Source organism: Cryptococcus neoformans (genome assembly GCF_000091045.1).
Source record: "Cryptococcus neoformans var. neoformans JEC21 chromosome 5 sequence".
Taxonomy (NCBI): domain Eukaryota; kingdom Fungi; phylum Basidiomycota; class Tremellomycetes; order Tremellales; family Cryptococcaceae; genus Cryptococcus; species Cryptococcus deneoformans.
The window spans coordinates 679834-697844 of record NC_006687.1 but is presented as its reverse complement, the minus strand read 5'-3'; the positions used below and the strand labels follow the sequence as shown (position 1 = coordinate 697844).

Genomic DNA, 18011 nt, shown 5'->3' with positions numbered 1-18011 from the left:
AGGAGGATCCCAACACGACTCACAGTTTAGTCACAAAAACTCGCCAAATTGAACCCAGAACTAAGAAGCATTCAGTCTCGTATTACAGCATAGCGTTTTGCAACCTACAGAAACACTTTCGGTGCTTCCGCTATATATTGACACCTGATATAGTACGTAATGTATCATACATACATTTATGGCATGGCAATAGATCTAGTCATTGATTATCAATGTTAAAGCAGCTCTTACGTCTGTGATTTGAGATATGTCGCGTCCCCTTCCAATTTCAGGCGTTAATCACCATGCGTCACCGCCACTTCCTTGTCTTCCTTTTTCATCGGGATTCCTGCCGACAGCCTTCCTTTGGAACAATCATCCTCTGTAATTTTTTTCTTCGCATAAAGCTCCTCCTAGCTTCCCACGCATCGTCGATCGGACTCGGGCTGCTGACACATGGTTCTTTTGCTACACGATCCAATTCCAAGTACTCGGCGTGCTCAGGAGATTGAAGGTTACTATCATCACAGGCCGTCGTGACTGTAGTGGGCGTCTGCGTAACATTTTCAATGAGGTGGATTTCCGGCCGCGTCTTTGTTTCAGGGACAAGATGCGACAAACGATCACCGAGAAGTCCAGCTAATCTAAGATTGGATAGCAATCTGGACGCGTAGAAGACATCCACGAGAGGATCACGGAAGATGTTGGAGGGCTCAATTTCAAATAGCACTTCCGAATCAACCCCGCCTTTCAGAGTCTTGACATCGTGTTCTACCGAAGGGATTTTAGAGATGCTGTCCATACAGAAGTGCATTGGAACTCACCGTAACCTTTGTGATCCTGGGCCAGATCTGAAATCCAAACCAACCACTGTCCGAGTTCATCGCTATCTCTGTCAAAGCCCGACAACAGACGAGTGGCCCAATCGTACCACATTTCTACAGCCCTCTGCTGTACTACACTTTTTTCGTCTCCGAGCATACCGACGATGATCCTTGCAGCGCCATGGCGAATTTCTTCATCATCATCCTGTGCCAAGCGTATAAGGGTTTGATGGAATGAGGGATGCGGTAGATGAACGAGATGGGAAGTAAGGTGAGTCAAAGCTTTGTAAGCGGCGAAGCGAGCCGGTTGGGACTACAAAATGATTATGTGTATCAGCAGTCGTGTAATTACCAGTATAAACAAGCTGACCTCATCTTCATGAGAGGCGCGGAGGACATATTGGGCCAATCTTCCATACATTGGGATCACTTTTTTACTCTCTCCCGGGGAGTTGGTAAGCGCCTACAACTTGGTTAGTTCCATTTGCGGAAACATAAAAACACTTGAACTCACATGATGGAGAGCCCAAGCCAATGCCACCAACGCGGCTTCCCTGATTGGTACACATTTTGAGTTTATCACAATCCTGTCCAACGCCTCGCAAACTGACTCAAAACGGCCACCCTTCTCTTTCCATTCCGCCAAAGCGTCGCAGTCCACTGATTGCCATGTGATCTCTGAAAGCACATTCAAAGCCTTTAACTGAATGCCTTCGCCTGCTTTCCCTCTCACCCCTAACGATATAACACGATCCACTAATTCCGGTGAGTAGGATTCTTGAAGATGCCAGAGATTTTCAAGAATAACGATGTTTGAGGCCTCACTGGATGAAGAACCTAAGAGAGATAAGATGATCGATGGCGAGGCAGCATGGGTGGACAGGACAGCAGCACAAGCCGCAAGACGGAACTCCTCCGCAGGCACGAATGCGCGACTCGCCCGATTCATATATTTCTGAGCACGGGAAGTAATCTCAGTGACGAGTGATCCCTTTCCCACGCTTGTGCAAACCAGGTATGACTCTACACAACCGATAACGTCGGCGGTGATGGTGGGATGAGTTCCGGGGATGTACTCTTTTACAAGGCGCAGCAGGATGTTGTCGATGCCAGCCCGTGATTCAGCATTAACAGTTTCCCATTCGATGAAGTTGCTGATAAGCTGTCGGAGGAAACATATGTAACCGTGCGTCTCATTGGCCATCTCTGGAGACGGAGAAAGATAATTTTCTATAGAGAGGGCACGTTGAAGGGCCTCAGACGGAGAAACTGTCGATGATAGGGCTTGGGCAGCTGTTTGTCTGATCTAGAATCTGATGTTAGCTCCTCTTTCATTCTAGCTTTGTGCAAGTCAAATCACCTGATATTCCCTGCTTCTCAAGTAAGGCTCTACAGCTCGTGCCAAATCAGAAAGCATCTCTGAGTTTTTGTCTGACCATCTGAGACTTCTGACAATGATCAAAATGGGAAGTAAAGGTGAATGTCTGATGCGAGTCTGGCAGTCAGGATTTGAACCCTTGGTGAGATACTCCTTAAGAAATGGAAGAATGAGAGGATATTTGTTATGGAATAGGGAAAAAGGCCTGCGAGAGGCGAGTGTTGTTCGGGAGCGATAATAATCTTGCCCACCACGAGGAGGGGCAAGGCAACGGTGGACGAGAGTGGAAAAGAGAATAAGACCAACATTCCGAACATTCCAGCTATGATTGCCGATGAGCAAATGGAGATTTGAGAATTCACAGAGCACTTACTCTGGTGATTCAAAGGCCTGAAGAGCAGTGATCACACTTCGCTCAAACCACACATCAAACCACTTAGTTTGTCTGGCATCGAGCAATACGATTTTGAGGACATTTAGCGCATGAACTTTGGTGACATTTGACGTCGACGCATTTTCAACCTTGGCAAACTCGAGGAGCGAGGTCACTGCCTTTTCCAGCAGTGCCTCAGAATTGGATACGATTGACAATATACTATACGGTAAAGCAGCCGATCGCCTAGTGGTTGAATGCTGGTCAGAAGAAATTGCTCTCAATTCATCTGTTAACCAATCATCGCATAGACTTTGCAGGCTTTCAATCGCCCGTACTGCCTCTACCAGTTGAGCAAAGGCGTTGGCAAGCTTTGAAAAAGTACCGCGGTGTCGAATCTCATGCAACCAAGTGAGGAACGTTGTGCCAGCAGCGTTGACGTCCTGAACCGACCAAATGAGCTGAGACGGACCGCCTCGTGCGAGGGGTAAAATGAAAATGGCAGCTAGCAGCTCCCTAAAATCCATCAGCTTTATGGTCGAAAAGCCTGTAAAATTTCAAGCTTCTTACCCAGCTGTCATAGTTGCTCGCCAACAGCCAAATAATAGTCCCGTATGATCCATCCCATCTTCCTCTTCTCCTTCTTCCCCTCCGCCGAGCACCTCATAGGCCCTAGCTATTTCGTGATCAGCCCTGGCACTACCTTCCACACCGTTTTCGTCCGCAGACACCAGTCCAGAGGGGGCCAGGGAAATGACAGCACGAGTTGCGTTCCAGATACGAATAACAAGAGACATAAGTTGACGGAATATCGGAGACCAAGTTTGCTGTGCTTCAACTGTCTTGATGTTCAGACATAGGATGACGTCCCTAGAACTATGTCAGCACATATGACCATGTAGACTTGAAAGAAACAAGTATTGACTTGATGGCTCCGAGTAAACCATGAAGAGGATGATTTTCTATTTGCACCAAGTCTCTTTCGATAACCTCAACTCCCTTCTCCAGCTTCGTAATTATATTCTGCACAAACTCCAAAGACTCTCTTACTGTGCCATAGTGGACGACTTTCCCAAAAAGAATGCAAAGGGCAGCTTTACCTGCCTCGGCTTGGGTCTTTCGAGGATGATCCAACGAGGCAAAAGCTGAGACAAGCAAAGCTTGTGCGGATGGTGTATGAAGGGACTCGTAACCAGTCAGCGAAACCTTGGCGTCATCCAGGCTATGCCAGGTGTTAGTTACAAACAAATTCCAGAAAACATAAACTCACATCTTGCGCGCTCTGGATCGCACCTCTGTGAATTCGCTTGCTTGGCAAGCAAGCAGATTTTCCACCATGTCTTGTGTATAGATCTTGCCTTGTACTCCTTCATCATCACCAAACACCTCCAAGTATCTTCCTAGCAAATTTAGCACCAATAACACCCTAAAAACAGGGTATCTTCGTGCGTGCCATAGATTATCATGGATGAAATGAAGAAACCAAGAGTGGAAATCCGCTGTTTTGGAGAGTGATCCTCGCAGTTGTGTGGCTTCGGTGACCGTAGAAGACGTATTGGGTTGTTTAGATAATTTGCGCAGCGTACGACGCGCCAAAGTCTCATACTGATGAAGACGGACGAAAAAAGCATAGGTAGCTGAGGAGAAAGCAGAACGAGCACTAATATCGCAATCGGTTACTCCCAAATTCTGTCGAAGAACAAAAAAATAGGTAAACAAACATACCCGGCACTTGAGAGGGCTTCGTTACGCTTGAAACTCAATTTGATCAATTCTATAACGCTTTCCGTATACTCTTTTCGCCCGCTCACAAGCTCAAATGCCCTTAACCGTGTTTCAGGCTCGTCACTTTCTAAGACAACCATGACATCTTCTTGCGGTAGATCCTCTATGCTGATTAATCCCTGTTGCACGCCAATCGACGCAACAGCTACCCATGCCCCGTAAACAGGATCCGGTGCGCCTAGCATGGATAAAAGGGTTAAAAGTAAGGAAGGAAAGAGACTGAAAAGGCGTGGCAATAAATATCGCGACACATGAAGTAAAGTGGATGACGGTTGGGAAGTTGCAAAGGCAGAACGTAGTGGCAACAGAATACGCTTCTGTTGTTCAGGAGTGGATGGTAGATTGGAAGAGGGAGCCGCTAGGGATGCACCACCAAGGACAATGGCAAGATCGGCGGCCAAATGGCAACGTACACTGGCGTTGTGAGCCACGTGTAATTCGCTTAAGAGTTTATCGAACAAACTTGAGGGAATTGCGCTAGGCGGGATGTATGGAAGTAAAGCGATCAGAATTGACAAGTCACCACGATTTGTGACGTCTCCGCCGGCAATACATGTGAATAATGGGACCATGAAGTTGTCATGGCGTGCCGCAGATGAGGCCGACGAGGCCAATATACCCTGGGACGATATGGTGACCGCCAATTTGGCGGCTGCCGCAAGCACCTCTACTGAACGTGTTTGTTGAACCTTGAGCCCATGATCAATATTTGCTGAAAGGAATAATATGAGGGGCTTTCCAGGTTGAAATTCAGGCGCTAGTCTGTCCTGCGCCAAGGAGCGAACTGGTCCATTGGGCGATAGTGATAGTACTGTAGTAAGCTGCCGTAAAAGTGCAAGGAGCAACTCCAGCAGTTTGAGGTGGAGCTTTTCTTCTTGAGGACTCAGAATGATTTCTGTGGCTTCTGAAAGTAGTTGGCTGTAATTTATAAAAGAGATCAATCGCCGCCCAAGATTTGTATATCAGTAGAGTACTCACACATCTTGCAGATCTTGAGGACTGGCTTTCAATAGCGCTTTACGGCAAGTTTCAAGCTTCTCCAGCCCGACGATGCTATGGGAAGGCGACATAAAAGAGGAGGGAAGTTAAAGCAGCTACTTGTGTAACCTGCAGTAGTACCGAGACTTCGAGATATGACAGGCAGTTGCGTAGTATCTCGGCACTCAACAGTTACGTGCTTTTATTTACCCAGTGTCGGCGAATGACTTTTCAAGCACTTCTTCTCGGCCAATTTTGTCTCGTTATGTAATAAGCTGGAGGGTTTTCTCGGCAGCAGCAGCAAGCCAGTAAGCCAGCAACAGCAGCAGTGAGCTACCGTGACGTGGAAGATTGTTTATTCGATGAAGGTGTCTTCATGTTTTCCTGCGTTCGTTTACGGTTTCCTCTGTGCTTATCCGTCGTCTGTAACTTTCATTGCAGCAAGTAAGCGTTTGCCGTTGGACATCAGACATCGTCCATCGTTGTGAATTTCTCGGCCGCCCTATACTCATATCTTGCTTTCCATTCAGACATTTTACAACCAGAACAATTGAAGGGCATCTCGCAGCAAGCGGTTTTCCACGAATGACCTCCGGTGCCGCCCCTCAAGATACTTGGGTGTTTGACTCCAGCACAGGAGTTTTCTATCACGCCCCTTCCAATACCTACGCCATTCATGACTCAGCCACTGGGCAGTGGACTTATCATACTGCTTCCGAATTTCATCAGGCTTCTGGCTCAAATATCCACCATCAACAGTCACTCGAAGATCCGTTGACTCCTACCACAACGAACCTAGATGGAAGACCGCAAATAATAGAGGAAGGCGAGATTCCAGATGATGTAGGCTGGGGAGGGCTTATGGAGCCTGAAAAGCTTGCAGAGATAGAAAAGGCAGCTAAGAAAAAAGAAAAGAGAAATGGAGAACATGGCACTCTTGAGGGTGTGCATTATGGTGCTGGAGAGTTTAGGGAAGGTTCGACAGCGGCGGAAGCTATATCTTCCCATAGAAGCACTAATACCACCCCTCCTCCTGATACTTTGGTCTCCGTGAGTGGGATGCCTCCAGAACCTCCAGACTATACTCTACTTCGTCTGGTGGTTGTCTCCACCAAATCTCCTAAGGTTAGCGCTGGTCAAATAGCTGTCATCGATACGAGAGAAGGGGGCGTGCAGATAGGTAGGGATAAATGCGAGAAGGGAGCACCAGCAAGGGTTAGGCTGAGGGAAATGGAAGTAAGCAAGACTCATGCCCTTATCTTTTGGGGAGAGAATGGAGACCAGCAGGTTGAGGTCGAAGAGGACGGCGAAAAGAGCAGAGAGGGGTGGTGGATTGTTGATCTGGGTGAGCCATTGGTACTCTCGCTTTTTGGCATGGTTAACATACCCTTGCAGGCTCAACCCACGGGACATTCGTTTCTCCCTCGAATGCGAGCGATCAAGCTAGTAATAACGATACAGGAATCCGAGCTCATAAACGGTTGTCCATCCCGAAACATTCATCGAAACCTTTTCCCCTCTTTCATCTTTCGCTCTTCGTCATTGGCTCTACCACATTTCAAGCACATATTCATGCTTCTTGGCCATGCGATACATGTCAACTTAAAGGAGGCAATGAATTGCCTCTGGACACAGGAGAGACTTTTGTAAACAATACACAAGACGCCGCAGGATACGAAGAGAAGGTTTGGGACGTTGCTATGAATTCTCAGCAGAGGCGAGGGAATAGAGAGGCCAAAAGGAAGATAGAAATGGCAAATCTGAGGGAGAGTCTGCTGAATAGGGGCGGGTCTGAGGAAGGATCAGCTTCAGCGCAAAATATGCCATCTAGAGGGTACATTGATCGTTCGGCCATGCGTCGAGGACTACATCGCCCCTCCCCTCCACGCGGTGGTCAGGCTCGTTTTACGGGCCATACCGACGCCCCAGTAGAAGTTGCACCCGTGGAAAATAAGTTCGCCGAAGATTTCCTGGGACGACAGGGTTGGCAACGGGGGGAAGGTTTAGGAAAAGATGGCACAGGACGGGCGGATCCCATTATGACCCATACAAGAGTTCGAAAACGCGGTATTGGCGCGGAAGGAAGTATTGATGACGGTGAAGACTGGAGAGTGAAAGGGAAACTCAGGAGATGGGGAGATGTTGCAGGCCAAAAATCTTGATTTGTAAGATTGTATCTCTGTTGTAATAGATCTGATGCATACAGTGCATACGTTTTACTCGTAAAACCCCGTCCTTTTTACATGCTACTCATCGTATTCGGCACCTAAAGCAGTTCCCTTTGCAACATCAATCATCTTCTTCACACGCTCATACACCTATACAACAGGTCAGTATTGGACTCTTGTTTCCAATCAAGCACTGACAGTGAACACAATAGCCTGGCCAGGAGCCACACGCAAGACACGAGGAGTAATACCCTTGTAAAACGCCTTGGCCCCTTCGTTCCTAAACATTTCCGAAGCGACCTTGGCCATCCGGGATAGGGCGGTTTCCCCTTCCACTTTTGAAGCTTTCTGAATACGACTGGTAATAGCAGATTAAGTCCCATAGGCCCATATGATAAAAATTGAGATGACACTCACGTTTTAATAGTATCAATTGGAGCGTTGGAGAATGGTCCCATGGCACCACTAACCAAGCCTAAAATCATAGTCTGCCAGCTTGGCAGTTGGCCTGATTCCTTATGCTGCGGTTGGAAGTCCATGGCCCATTTCTTAAATTGCTGATAAGCTGTGAAATTCACACCTTGATTTGTCGCTTGTCGGAGGGCGGTGAGGGAAACACCCCGATAGAGGGTAGCGATTCCTTCCTCTCGGACAATGGTAAAGGCAGCGTGGGCGGCGTTGCGATATCTAGGGATGTCGAGGGGATCAGCCAATGAGTCTGTAAATATCGGCAATAAGTGATTTGCTTCCCTTTTTTACATCGTGCGACTTACGTTGCTGAGCTTGCAGGCGAATCTTAATTACTTCCATGGGTGTCACGACAGCTACCGCCTCTGTCGCACCGGCACCGAGACCAGCTAAAAATGTGGCTTTCGAGGAGATGCTTCCATCAGGATTCGATAACCATCCCTTGTACACTGCACCCTACATTAATACGACAACCCTTAGATTAAGGTGTTAACTGCACGACTTACTCTCGAAACTAGCAAAACGAATGGCCATCTTGGGTACAATTCCGCTAACGACAGCACCAAGACCCTTGTACAGGCCCAGAGGTGTCTCACGAGCAGCAATTTGTCTTCCTGTCGCAAAGAAGCCTAATGGTTTGAGCTGCAACAAAGATGATTCGGTTAAAATTGACAGAAGTGAGAGGAATGGGAGGAAGACTTACTCCCTTCGCTTTTCTGGATTTTGATAGTTGCATTCGAACCTTAATGGTATCCAAAGGATGACTATCCAAAAAGATCAGCCATTTAGAAGGAATTACACAGTTTTACATCATTCGATACTCACCAAGCAAGTGATTCTGCTAAGCCAGCGACACCACCCGCGATCAGATGCGTACTCAGAGGTACCTTCTCTTTACCGCTTATGGCCTTGGGAGGAGGAGGGGCCACTCTGTCACCAGTGACGCCTCCCCCAAAGGGTTTGGATGTTGTAGAAGACATAGGACTAAGATTCAAGGGGGGCTATTGGCTATTGACGACTGGCTACAATGGAATGCTAAAGTAAGCCTGGGTGTCGGCGAGTATTAAGTTGTTTCGTTGTTGAATTGCTTCCTTCCTTTCCTCTGTTGAATATTCCGAGTCTGACTGGAGATGCGCTTGAGCTAAGATAGGACAGGAACTTGATTATTGTTCTGGCGAGATTGAATTCGTAGCATGTTGGAGACGATCGTCTTATATATAGACAGCAGACCACGTACTGGATTGAAGATTGACTTCGCAAATGTTCTTGAATCTTGGACAAACCCGTCCGGTCAACTGGCTAACCGGTTCTTATGTCATCGGTTTTACTCGGAAGCCATCATCTATTTCTCCACTTTAGCTCCATGCTCGACTCACGCATGCATGAAATTTGATCTCCCAGTTTGAGTTGTTCCGTTCCGGTGCTGCTCTTTCTTATGCATAAGCCTGCTAAACTACAAGGACTTTTCGGCATTAATTGGGGTAATTGCAGAAACATACACAATTTGTACAACGACATATGAACGACCGCGGATGGACGGGCGACAAAAAAGATATAACTACTGAAGCCCCCGGTATCTATCGGATATTAACAGCTACACCTTTGGCCCCCCACCATATCCCTGATGCTTACGCTATCTCTTCGTCGCTTTCGCTTCACTGAAGAGCCAAAGGCAGCACTTAGTCTTGACTGACTTCCGACCGCTCGCAGTTGCCGTTCCCCATAGCTTACTCCTGAACCGGCTGAATCGGGATCCAATGTTCCAGCATCTATAGCTGAAAGGATGGTGCGGCCGGCGAGGAGAAAAGGCGTTGAGACATTCTTACCGGTAAGAGAGGAAACTTCCACGAAAAGGAGGCCTGCGAATACGATCTCGCTTAGCCAGAGTCAACATCCGATTGAAGAACAAAGCATACCGTTTTCTTGAGCCCATCTTGAGCCTTCGGTATACTCGACTTCTCGATCTTCCTCCTTATCTAACTTGTTGCCAACCAAGACCACTACTAAATGGGGGGATGCAAGGGCTCGACAGTCGGTGAGCCAACGACTTAGGTTAACGAAAGACTGTCGCCTGTAGTTCATCAGCTAAAAGAGACAGCTTGCCTTCGGAACGCACGAAGTAATGTCATACACCAGGATAGCTCCCGCTGCTCCGCCTGGTGAAGTACACTAGATAAGTCTCGATATCTTGAAAAAATCCATGAACTGAGAATACGAACGGTAATATGACCTAGTGACGGATCGGAATCTCTCTTGGCCAGCCGTATCCCAAAGCTGAAGGCAACAAGTCAGATATCTGGCCCATACGTCAATCCCATCATCGAGCGGACATTACCTGTAATTTTATATTTTTATCCCCTATTCTCAGAGTCTTGCTGGAAAATTCTACCCCTATAGTATGAGATGAATTTTCTTTGACTGCGAAAGTTACAAGTCAGCTGCATCTTTCACGATCTAGCTTCTCATAATGCGTCAAAAAGACGCACATTGTTCATGAATACACTGGTACAGGAGGCATGATTTGCCAGTCCCTGCTTCTCCTGATATTTGCTGCGTAAGTTTAGAAATTTACAATTTAGATAAGGGAGACTTACCTATCACTATGAACTTAAATAGGTAGTCTAGGTGAAGCGGAAACGTTTGCCATCAGCACTGCAAGCATCTCTGAGCTGACGGGCAGGGGTGCAAACGCACCATAAGCCTCCACTAGTTCTGTGCCTTCGTTGTCCATGCTGCAATGCTTTCGCTTATAGTGGTTGATGGTTGCTCTGGAGAAGTTACTGGCATGCGAAGGGGTATTACACAAGAGACGTGCTACTACGTATTTCGAGAGAATAGATGGGCGCCAGGTGCAAGGAGCGCGTTGGGTTGTCAAGTTAGGTGGAGGCACAAAGTCCCCCGAGACTCATCATTGCAAGCTCTGCTCGCAGCTCGCTGTTTGGAACTTGTATACATTCTCCCTTCAAGACAATATTCACATACAACCCCCAGCATCGTCATTCAACACATCCAGCAGTCCAAAATGACGTTACACGATCCCTTGGATCTCCTGAAGACATCCTTACAGTCTTCAAATCCTCCTCAACTTCTCACGGCCGCTTCAGAACCAGCACCAACTCTCGCTCTCGCGGCCTATCTGTCCTTCACTTCGATTGCAAACCCCATCAATCTCCCCAAAGACACACCAACCCGGTACACTTCAAAGCCCGGCTCTACTTCAGAATTTTATAATATCGGTCAGCTTTACCTCGCGTGGGTTGAGAAAGACAGTGGAGTCAGGGATTATTTGATAAAGGGTCAGGCTGGTGGTGTTGGTTACGTCGCAATCACTGATAGAAGACCTGCGGTTGACTATTTGTTGGGAAAGGGGGATGGGGAAGGGAGGATTGTAGCGAAGGGAGAGGAAGGTGCCAGTAAGTTGGCCTACGCATGCATAAGATTAGTTAATTAATGAGGTGTACAGAGCAACAGCCAGCAGGGGATTCCGCAGCGTCGGCGACGGCTGAAGCATTGCCGTCAGCACTGGAATCGACGGTAGAGGCAGGCCCATCAAGGGCATCTGCGCAAGCGAAACGAAAGTATGAAGTCGATGTTATTGACCGCGAATTTTGCAGAAAGGTAAATCTTGCATTGAAAGTTACTAACATCTGATCGCTGACAAGCATGTAAGTTGAGATCGGAAGAGATTGAGCTTCGAGACCGGAATAGCATCCTTCGATCCTCCGCTGGAGGTAAAGCCAACGTAAGCCACTTATCTCTTACAACCCTTTTAAGACCTAAACTAACGAATATCAGAACTTTGAAGCCTTTCAAAGAAACATTATGCACGAAAAGATCAAGGCCTTGCGAACTTCCTTTGAAAAAGGTGGAAAGCAGCCTACTGCAGCCACTGCTTCACAGTCTGGTAGGTTGACATACATCTACTTGCCATTTAGCTTTGCGTAGTAATACTCAATAACCCACTTTTGCAGATTTGAACCGAGCTAAAAAGGCGCGTTCTACCAACCCCATCATTGTCATTTCTTCTTCACCCACCAGTCTCATTACCATGTGGAATGTTAAAAAGTTCTTGGAACAAGGAGTGTCAGTTGTCTCTTCATGATATTCATTAAAGTCTCGCTGAATACGCCTCCAGTTTCGAATCTTCAGAAACAGTTAGACAAAGGGAGGCATCTCAGGGTAATGTCAAAGCAGAAGACATGATACCTGTGATCAGAAAACGTTCAGGTCCTCATGGTGATGTGATCAGCAAGTATTATATCGTGGACAGTGCAGACGCATTGCAGAAATTCGGCCAGGATGCTTGGTAAGACTTTTTTGTCCCCATGGATTTAGTTTGCATTAACAAGCTCTCTGCTGTAGGGACCGGGTAATTTGCGTAGTGACCACAGGACAAACATGGCAGTTCAAGCCTTATAAATGGGATGATCCGAAAGTTCTCTTTCAACACGGTACGTTTAATTCAAAGTGTAGAATAAAAACTGATAGAATCACACAATCTAGTCAAAGGTATCTATTTCCAATGGGGCAATGATCCAGTGAATCCAACCGTCAAGGATTGGAATGTTACGGAGATGAAGGTATGTCGCTTGCCGATAAGTGATTGGACGGCCTTCTGTAGCTGACTTCCTTTGGTAACCATAGATTGACCGAAACAAAAGACATACGGATAGACAGGTGGTCGCTGACTTTTGGAGAATCTTGGACAACGCGAAACGACGCTAGCCATTTGATGGAGTATCATAAAAACATCATGCTCAATGCATCAGCCCTTAATGATATCGTTTCGTATCTCCACAAGGACACAAGGTTTTCAATAGGTAGTCAATCTTCGTTGCACCAACCCATTATAATGACTATATGACAATCTAAATTCCGATCATTCCTTCCCGAAATCGTCGTTGATCTTTAGCCTCCGCGGCGGTTGATCAATTTTGTAAAAATGTGAAAATGCAAAAAGCGAAACGCGATGCGAGAAACGGAGCGCAAAATGCACCCAAAAAAAAACCCCGAATGGGAATGCAAAACTTGAATTTAGAATTTCGCCATGTTCAAATGTGGAAGTTGTTGTTTGTTAAGATTTGTTTTCTTACGTACCACCATCATTAACCATCTATACAGATCCCATCAACTCAACAAGTCTACATGAATGGACTGGTCGTGACTGGACGGGTACCCTGTTTTGCCTAGACATCAGCCCATCCATTACCCCATCGCATCTCCTTGTTGTTCGCTATATGTCACCATCCATCAACTTTCTTCTTCCTGTTTCCTCGTTGCTTTTTATAAGAACATCGTTCCCTCACATCTATTGCTCACCTGCGGCTTTTGCGATCACTATTTCCCTCAGCTGGACGAGGATTATTGTATCTGGTGTAAAAGATACATGGATAATCCGCTTGACGTAATCCTTACCTAAAGTGAGTCCTCTTGTGCAGCAGGTGATTGGCGTAGTCTTACTTGACCTGGCCGGGCTTCATGCACGATCCAGACGTCGTCGTGCATCTCTTGTGGGGCCTCCTGGATGCCTAGAAAAGTTGGTGGCCAGTGTGGGCGATGCCGTAGCAAAGAGGTCGGTGAACTTTTAGCCTCCATATGACGGATCTATCTACATTTGAAGCTCATACTGATTAGACTGTCTGATGGGGGAACATTTGTTCCCCCTATAACTTCTTTCAGTCGGCTCCTCTGCTGTACCTTCCTTCTGCTGATTCGTCTGCTCCCCGATCTGCTGCCTCATCTACTCTCCGGTCTGCTGCCTCATCTACTCCTCCCCTCCTGTCTGCTTCTTTGTCTGCTCCCCTGCCAGCTTCCGGGTCGCGGCAAGTCGTCGCCATCGATTCCGCTTACGTCGAGCTATCAGCCCATTACATGCGTCCTGCAAGGGTAGCTTCCACCGGTTCCAACTTTGGGTGGAATAAGGATAAGGTGGTGGCAGGGTATAGAGTCTGAACGAAAAAGACCACGTAGTCGGGGCGGGTATGACTACCTACTTACTATCACCGACCGCCTCACCGGGTTTATCGAACTGGTCCCATGCTCTACTACCATCGACGCTCGCGATCTGGCCATTCTGGTTTGGGACAAATGGGTTTCTCGCCATGGTCTTCCGATCTCCATTACCTCCGATCGCGACACGCTGTTTACCTCGCGATTCTGGACGACATTATGGGACCAGCAGAATGTGAAATTCAAGATGTCGACGGCTTTCCACCCTCAGACCGACGGCACCTCGGAGCGCACCAACAAGACAGTGGTCCAACTTCTCCGTAGCTCGTCTATCTAAACGAGCAGCTAGACTAACTCCGTCATTTGCAACAGTCGAATAATAGTGAATATGATTCTTCGGAGGATGATGGCGGCAGTAACGATGATGAGGACGACGGTGGCGGAGACGACACTGAGTACCAGGGTCGAAGGATGGCCAAAAACAAGAGACAAAGACTCAATGATCCGCAGGAGGAAGATCAAAAGCCCGACATCCATTCGGATGCCCAATCTAGCTCCCGAGCCCTGGAGGACCCCTCTAGTAAGTCATATTAGCACATAGCTTGAGCTTCTCTGATCTCACAGTTCATTTAGCCTCTGAAGATCAAGACTTATTGGGGTGGCTGAGTCCCCCGCCAACAATCACTCAGGAACAGGCGGATGTCCTTATGGATGCCACAGGCATGAATGCGGAGAGTCTCGGACTACCAGCCAGGTTCCACAGAACTCTTTCTCCTTCATCGTGGGGTTATACCCTCGACCCACTCCCGGGATCCAACAAGTTCTTAGAAGCCGCGAACGATGAAGTATAGAAGTTTCAAACCATATTTGTTATGATATTGTAGAACTAAGATACATCAGTAAAGAACAACGATAGATCGATACGTCATGAACATTTCTTAAGTACTCATTCCAATCCTCCGCCCTGCTTATGCCCTTTACAAATGTTTAGCGGAACCGCGGAAGGAGTCCTTCTTATTACCAACCGCTTCGTATCCTCCACTGACCATCACTGATGAGTGATGGATTGAACTGATTAGTAGGGTCGGTGGCGCATCAGGATCAGCTGCCGCTCGGACCATTTCCGTTGCACTTCCCGTTTACAGAAGTGCATTTTGCACTTGCGCCACCTCGCATTTCACAGTTTTCATAATCGCATTTCGCATTTTCTATTTTTGACGAAATTTGGACACGTCCGCGCGGTATTCCGGCCTCGCTGCAAGAAAATAAGCTAGTTAAAGATCTCCATCCTCGGGGAGTGACATGCGAACGAGAGTCTAGATGAAATCAGGTACGATTCGTAGAGTTAAAGTGGGATCGGCGCCCTATCCTATTTCCTGTGCGCTCATTATTGTCGCAGGTTAATCTTGTTAAATAGGGATCTGTATGCCGCTTTCGACGAGCTACCGCACGCATGACACGATATCTGATGGGGATGATTTGGCCGTTGTTATGTTCGTGGATTGTGCGTGAGCTAGGTGTTAGCACGGCCAAGACTTTGCCTTGGTGCAGCCAAATTGATAATGCCGTAGGAGCTTAAAGGATGAGGGTTGCGACAGGAAAATAAGGATACAAAGCGAGTACGAAGAAAAAGAAAGAAACAACGAAATGAAAAAGCTTGTACTTGACAGATACGAAGGATGTTCTAATATTACATTACTTCCTCCCAACGCCTGGTATCTCCATTTATCCATCTCTTTACTCTGCCTTTTCTTCTAGCTCTTACTCTGATCAAGCGAGACTGATGGATTTGGTGGAGGGGGCGCCGGTTCTGTTTTGTAATATGTGATTAGCGGATTGTCAACGTAGCAAATTTAGCAAACAGCGGTTATACTTTGAAGTGATTCTGCTCTTGAAAAACTCAGCTCATTAGGCGCCTGCAAATAGAACACTTTAGAACCCCCGCAAGATGATATTTACAAAGTACTTGCCTCGGGCCATTCCACGCAAAAGGCATTCATCTTCAGTGCATACAGATATGCTGCAAATGCTTCATTGAATGTTCCTAGAGCGTCATGTAACGTCGTCATCTGACTCGTATTAGCTGCTAGGGTTGCCGCTTCATCGGCCAGGTCTGTCATTGCCGGTTGCAGGAACTCGAGGCCTGAAGGAGAAGATGTGTTTTTGTCTGTCGAACGGGCCAAGGAGGAGAGAGAGCCCGTCGAGATTCTTCGAAGGGGGTGATGGGGAGCTGCCATATTTATGGCTGTTCTACTGTCGTTTCCAGCTGTTTGGGGTGATCAGATGGTGGATTTGAAATGGATAGCAAAGGTAATTCCAATGGGGATAACGAAAGATATGAAGCTCATCATATAATTATTGTTTATCTCGTCGCGTCGTTGCGTTGATCACGTGATCTTGAAAAGGCGGGCAGAGCGCAAAAGCCACAAAAACTAACCCGCCGGCGGTTTCCGGCCTAGAGTATAAATTGCTATGCTGCTATATATATCTTCGTACTGTGCTGCATTTCATTCCGTCAACAATCAAGCCTTGTAATGGTCATATCCGTGGTTTCCTACGAAACCCACGAGGTCTTCCGCACTGTGATTAACGGTAAACCGTTTGAGCGAGAAGACGTAACTCAGATATATGTGATTGAGCCAATGCCGGCCAGCAAGCCTCAGACTCTTCTCTCTGATACAATGGGAAAGATTGAAATGGGAATGGTAAAGACTACAGTGGCCATGGCTGTAGGATGGTGCGCATGGCTCTGGTGGGCTTTCAGCTAAATCCACTCAATGTTGGATGCAGGTATCAAAACCTGAAGGAAGGATTATTGACATTTGACGGGAAGGAGAATATTGTACGTATGGATTCATATAGCGGCTTCAATATTGTATAACGGGATTAACGCATTGGTCCAGATTTAAAACCTCTTGCTCTCCATCTCTCGTCCTTCTTCCCACATGGTCTTCCCGCTACAGGCGCAGACTGTCTTGTCGTTACCCCATGCTCCTGCACTTCGTGCGACAACACCAGCAAATAGTCTCCCTATTGTCGCTTCATTCTGCTCGGAGCCCGGAGCAGCCTCCTTTGCCACAAGCTGTGTAACCGCGGGGGCCGTTTCATTAGCGGCTTGCACCACGCATCCTCGACCAATCCACTCCCATAATTCGCCATCAACCTCTTTGAACATATCGCCATAACCGTCCTTGTCGGGGGTAATGGAGCCTAAAGATATATATGGCTTGCCAGTGGTGACAGGAGGGTTGACAAGATTGCCAGTCGACGCGATGTATACGCTGTAGCTTGTATCTTGGGCACCCTGTGCTGTACCCAACCCGACCCGGGATGGAGGAGGGAGACGGACAGTCAAATCCATAAGTACCGTCTTCGGAGCAATTTGAACAAATCGGCAGATCCCGAAGACCTTCTGGGAGTATTCTTCTTCATTCATGCCCGGAAGAGGTTTGAGTGAGCCTTCGGGAAGACCGGCTAGAACAGGGTTCGATGTAGACGCTAAAGATGCGGGAAGAGGAAGAGGAGACTCCAAGATGGCAACGGCTGCTTGAATAGGGAAGTTGGCATTGGCAGACGAGGAAGTGCCTCGAACGATTACTTGGCGATTAGTGGACTTAAGAGCCGTAATCAGATGTGAAGGGGGTGCTGCGATTATGAGTCAATAAACGGATATGCAACGATAAATGGACCTACTCTTCCCGGAGATTGTAACTCGTTTATTTTCCAGATCAATGTCATATCTCTCAATTCCTAAGAAGTATTTAATCATCTCATGTTTCGTATCTGTTGATCATGCACTAACCTGGGACATCCCTTAGAGCACCAGATACTGCATTAACGCACTATTGTCGCCCAACTACGGTCAGTTTGAAATTTAATCCCGCCATTGTAACGGTCCCTCACGCTTTGACATGTCATGTCGACTGCGAATTCAGTCTTGACGACGGTCAGCCACGGCTTCTGCACTCTGGAATACTCACGTTGAAGGATGCGGTTGCTAGAGTCATATTGGGTGGGTTCAGTGTAATGGGTTGTACGAGGAAACAGGATTATAAATAAACAACTAGGAAGTAAAAAAGGAGGGGCTCTGAGCGCGGCGGGGGCGGCGG

At 47.3% G+C, this 18011-nt stretch overlaps 7 protein-coding genes and 2 pseudogenes across 7 annotated transcripts; 3 read left to right on the top strand and 6 right to left on the bottom strand.

The window, feature by feature from the left end:
* Positions 1 to 165: 165 nt before the first annotated feature.
* On the bottom strand, positions 166 to 5530 carry CNE02590 (cytoplasm protein, putative). Its single transcript, XM_570961.2, has 11 exons — positions 5318 to 5530; positions 4280 to 5257; positions 3825 to 4214; positions 3480 to 3776; positions 3125 to 3424; positions 2555 to 3070; positions 2164 to 2503; positions 1318 to 2109; positions 1174 to 1266; positions 804 to 1116; positions 166 to 750 (listed from the first exon to the last, which is right to left on the bottom strand). The coding sequence occupies exons 1-11, from the start codon at positions 5407 to 5409 to the stop codon at positions 317 to 319; spliced, it is 4545 nt and encodes a 1514-aa protein (XP_570961.1). The 5' UTR covers positions 5410 to 5530; the 3' UTR covers positions 166 to 316.
* Positions 5531 to 5724: 194 nt separating this feature from the next.
* Positions 5725 to 7793, top strand: CNE02580 (expressed protein). Its single transcript, XM_024657221.1, has 3 exons — positions 5725 to 6662; positions 6713 to 7646; positions 7698 to 7793. Exons 1-2 carry the CDS (start codon positions 5903 to 5905, stop codon positions 7477 to 7479), a joined length of 1527 nt encoding a protein of 508 aa, XP_024512901.1. The 5' UTR covers positions 5725 to 5902; the 3' UTR covers positions 7480 to 7646; positions 7698 to 7793.
* Positions 7506 to 9206, bottom strand: CNE02570 (succinate:fumarate antiporter, putative). The gene is made up of 7 exons (XM_570958.2): positions 8779 to 9206; positions 8657 to 8717; positions 8460 to 8595; positions 8259 to 8402; positions 7903 to 8203; positions 7684 to 7843; positions 7506 to 7635 (listed from the first exon to the last, which is right to left on the bottom strand). Exons 1-7 carry the CDS (start codon positions 8931 to 8933, stop codon positions 7564 to 7566), a joined length of 1029 nt encoding a protein of 342 aa, XP_570958.1. The 5' UTR covers positions 8934 to 9206; the 3' UTR covers positions 7506 to 7563.
* A 164-nt stretch (positions 9207 to 9370) lies between these two features.
* On the bottom strand, positions 9371 to 10775 carry CNE02560 (conserved hypothetical protein). Its single transcript, XM_571219.2, has 8 exons — positions 10648 to 10775; positions 10548 to 10574; positions 10440 to 10493; positions 10289 to 10371; positions 10173 to 10227; positions 10070 to 10109; positions 9870 to 10024; positions 9371 to 9812 (listed from the first exon to the last, which is right to left on the bottom strand). Exons 1-8 carry the CDS (start codon positions 10682 to 10684, stop codon positions 9541 to 9543), a joined length of 723 nt encoding a protein of 240 aa, XP_571219.1. The 5' UTR covers positions 10685 to 10775; the 3' UTR covers positions 9371 to 9540.
* A 165-nt stretch (positions 10776 to 10940) lies between these two features.
* On the top strand, positions 10941 to 12705 carry CNE02550 (conserved hypothetical protein). The gene is made up of 9 exons (XM_570957.1): positions 10941 to 11366; positions 11417 to 11571; positions 11624 to 11695; positions 11749 to 11857; positions 11925 to 12036; positions 12089 to 12259; positions 12316 to 12404; positions 12457 to 12533; positions 12598 to 12705. Exons 1-9 carry the CDS (start codon positions 10976 to 10978, stop codon positions 12676 to 12678), a joined length of 1257 nt encoding a protein of 418 aa, XP_570957.1. The 5' UTR covers positions 10941 to 10975; the 3' UTR covers positions 12679 to 12705.
* On the bottom strand, positions 12317 to 14948 carry CNE02540 (annotated as a pseudogene).
* Positions 13038 to 14840, top strand: CNE02530 (annotated as a pseudogene).
* A 564-nt stretch (positions 14949 to 15512) lies between the features above and the next one.
* On the bottom strand, positions 15513 to 16195 carry CNE02525 (hypothetical protein). The gene is made up of 3 exons (XM_024658532.1): positions 15873 to 16195; positions 15776 to 15818; positions 15513 to 15712 (listed from the first exon to the last, which is right to left on the bottom strand). Exons 1-3 carry the CDS (start codon positions 16137 to 16139, stop codon positions 15657 to 15659), a joined length of 366 nt encoding a protein of 121 aa, XP_024514380.1. The 5' UTR covers positions 16140 to 16195; the 3' UTR covers positions 15513 to 15656.
* A 531-nt stretch (positions 16196 to 16726) lies between these two features.
* On the bottom strand, positions 16727 to 17970 carry CNE02520 (superoxide dismutase copper chaperone, putative). Its single transcript, XM_024657220.1, has 5 exons — positions 17883 to 17970; positions 17806 to 17838; positions 17705 to 17744; positions 17596 to 17652; positions 16727 to 17547 (listed from the first exon to the last, which is right to left on the bottom strand). The coding sequence occupies exons 1-5, from the start codon at positions 17907 to 17909 to the stop codon at positions 16808 to 16810; spliced, it is 897 nt and encodes a 298-aa protein (XP_024512900.1). The 5' UTR covers positions 17910 to 17970; the 3' UTR covers positions 16727 to 16807.
* Positions 17971 to 18011: the final 41 nt, after the last annotated feature.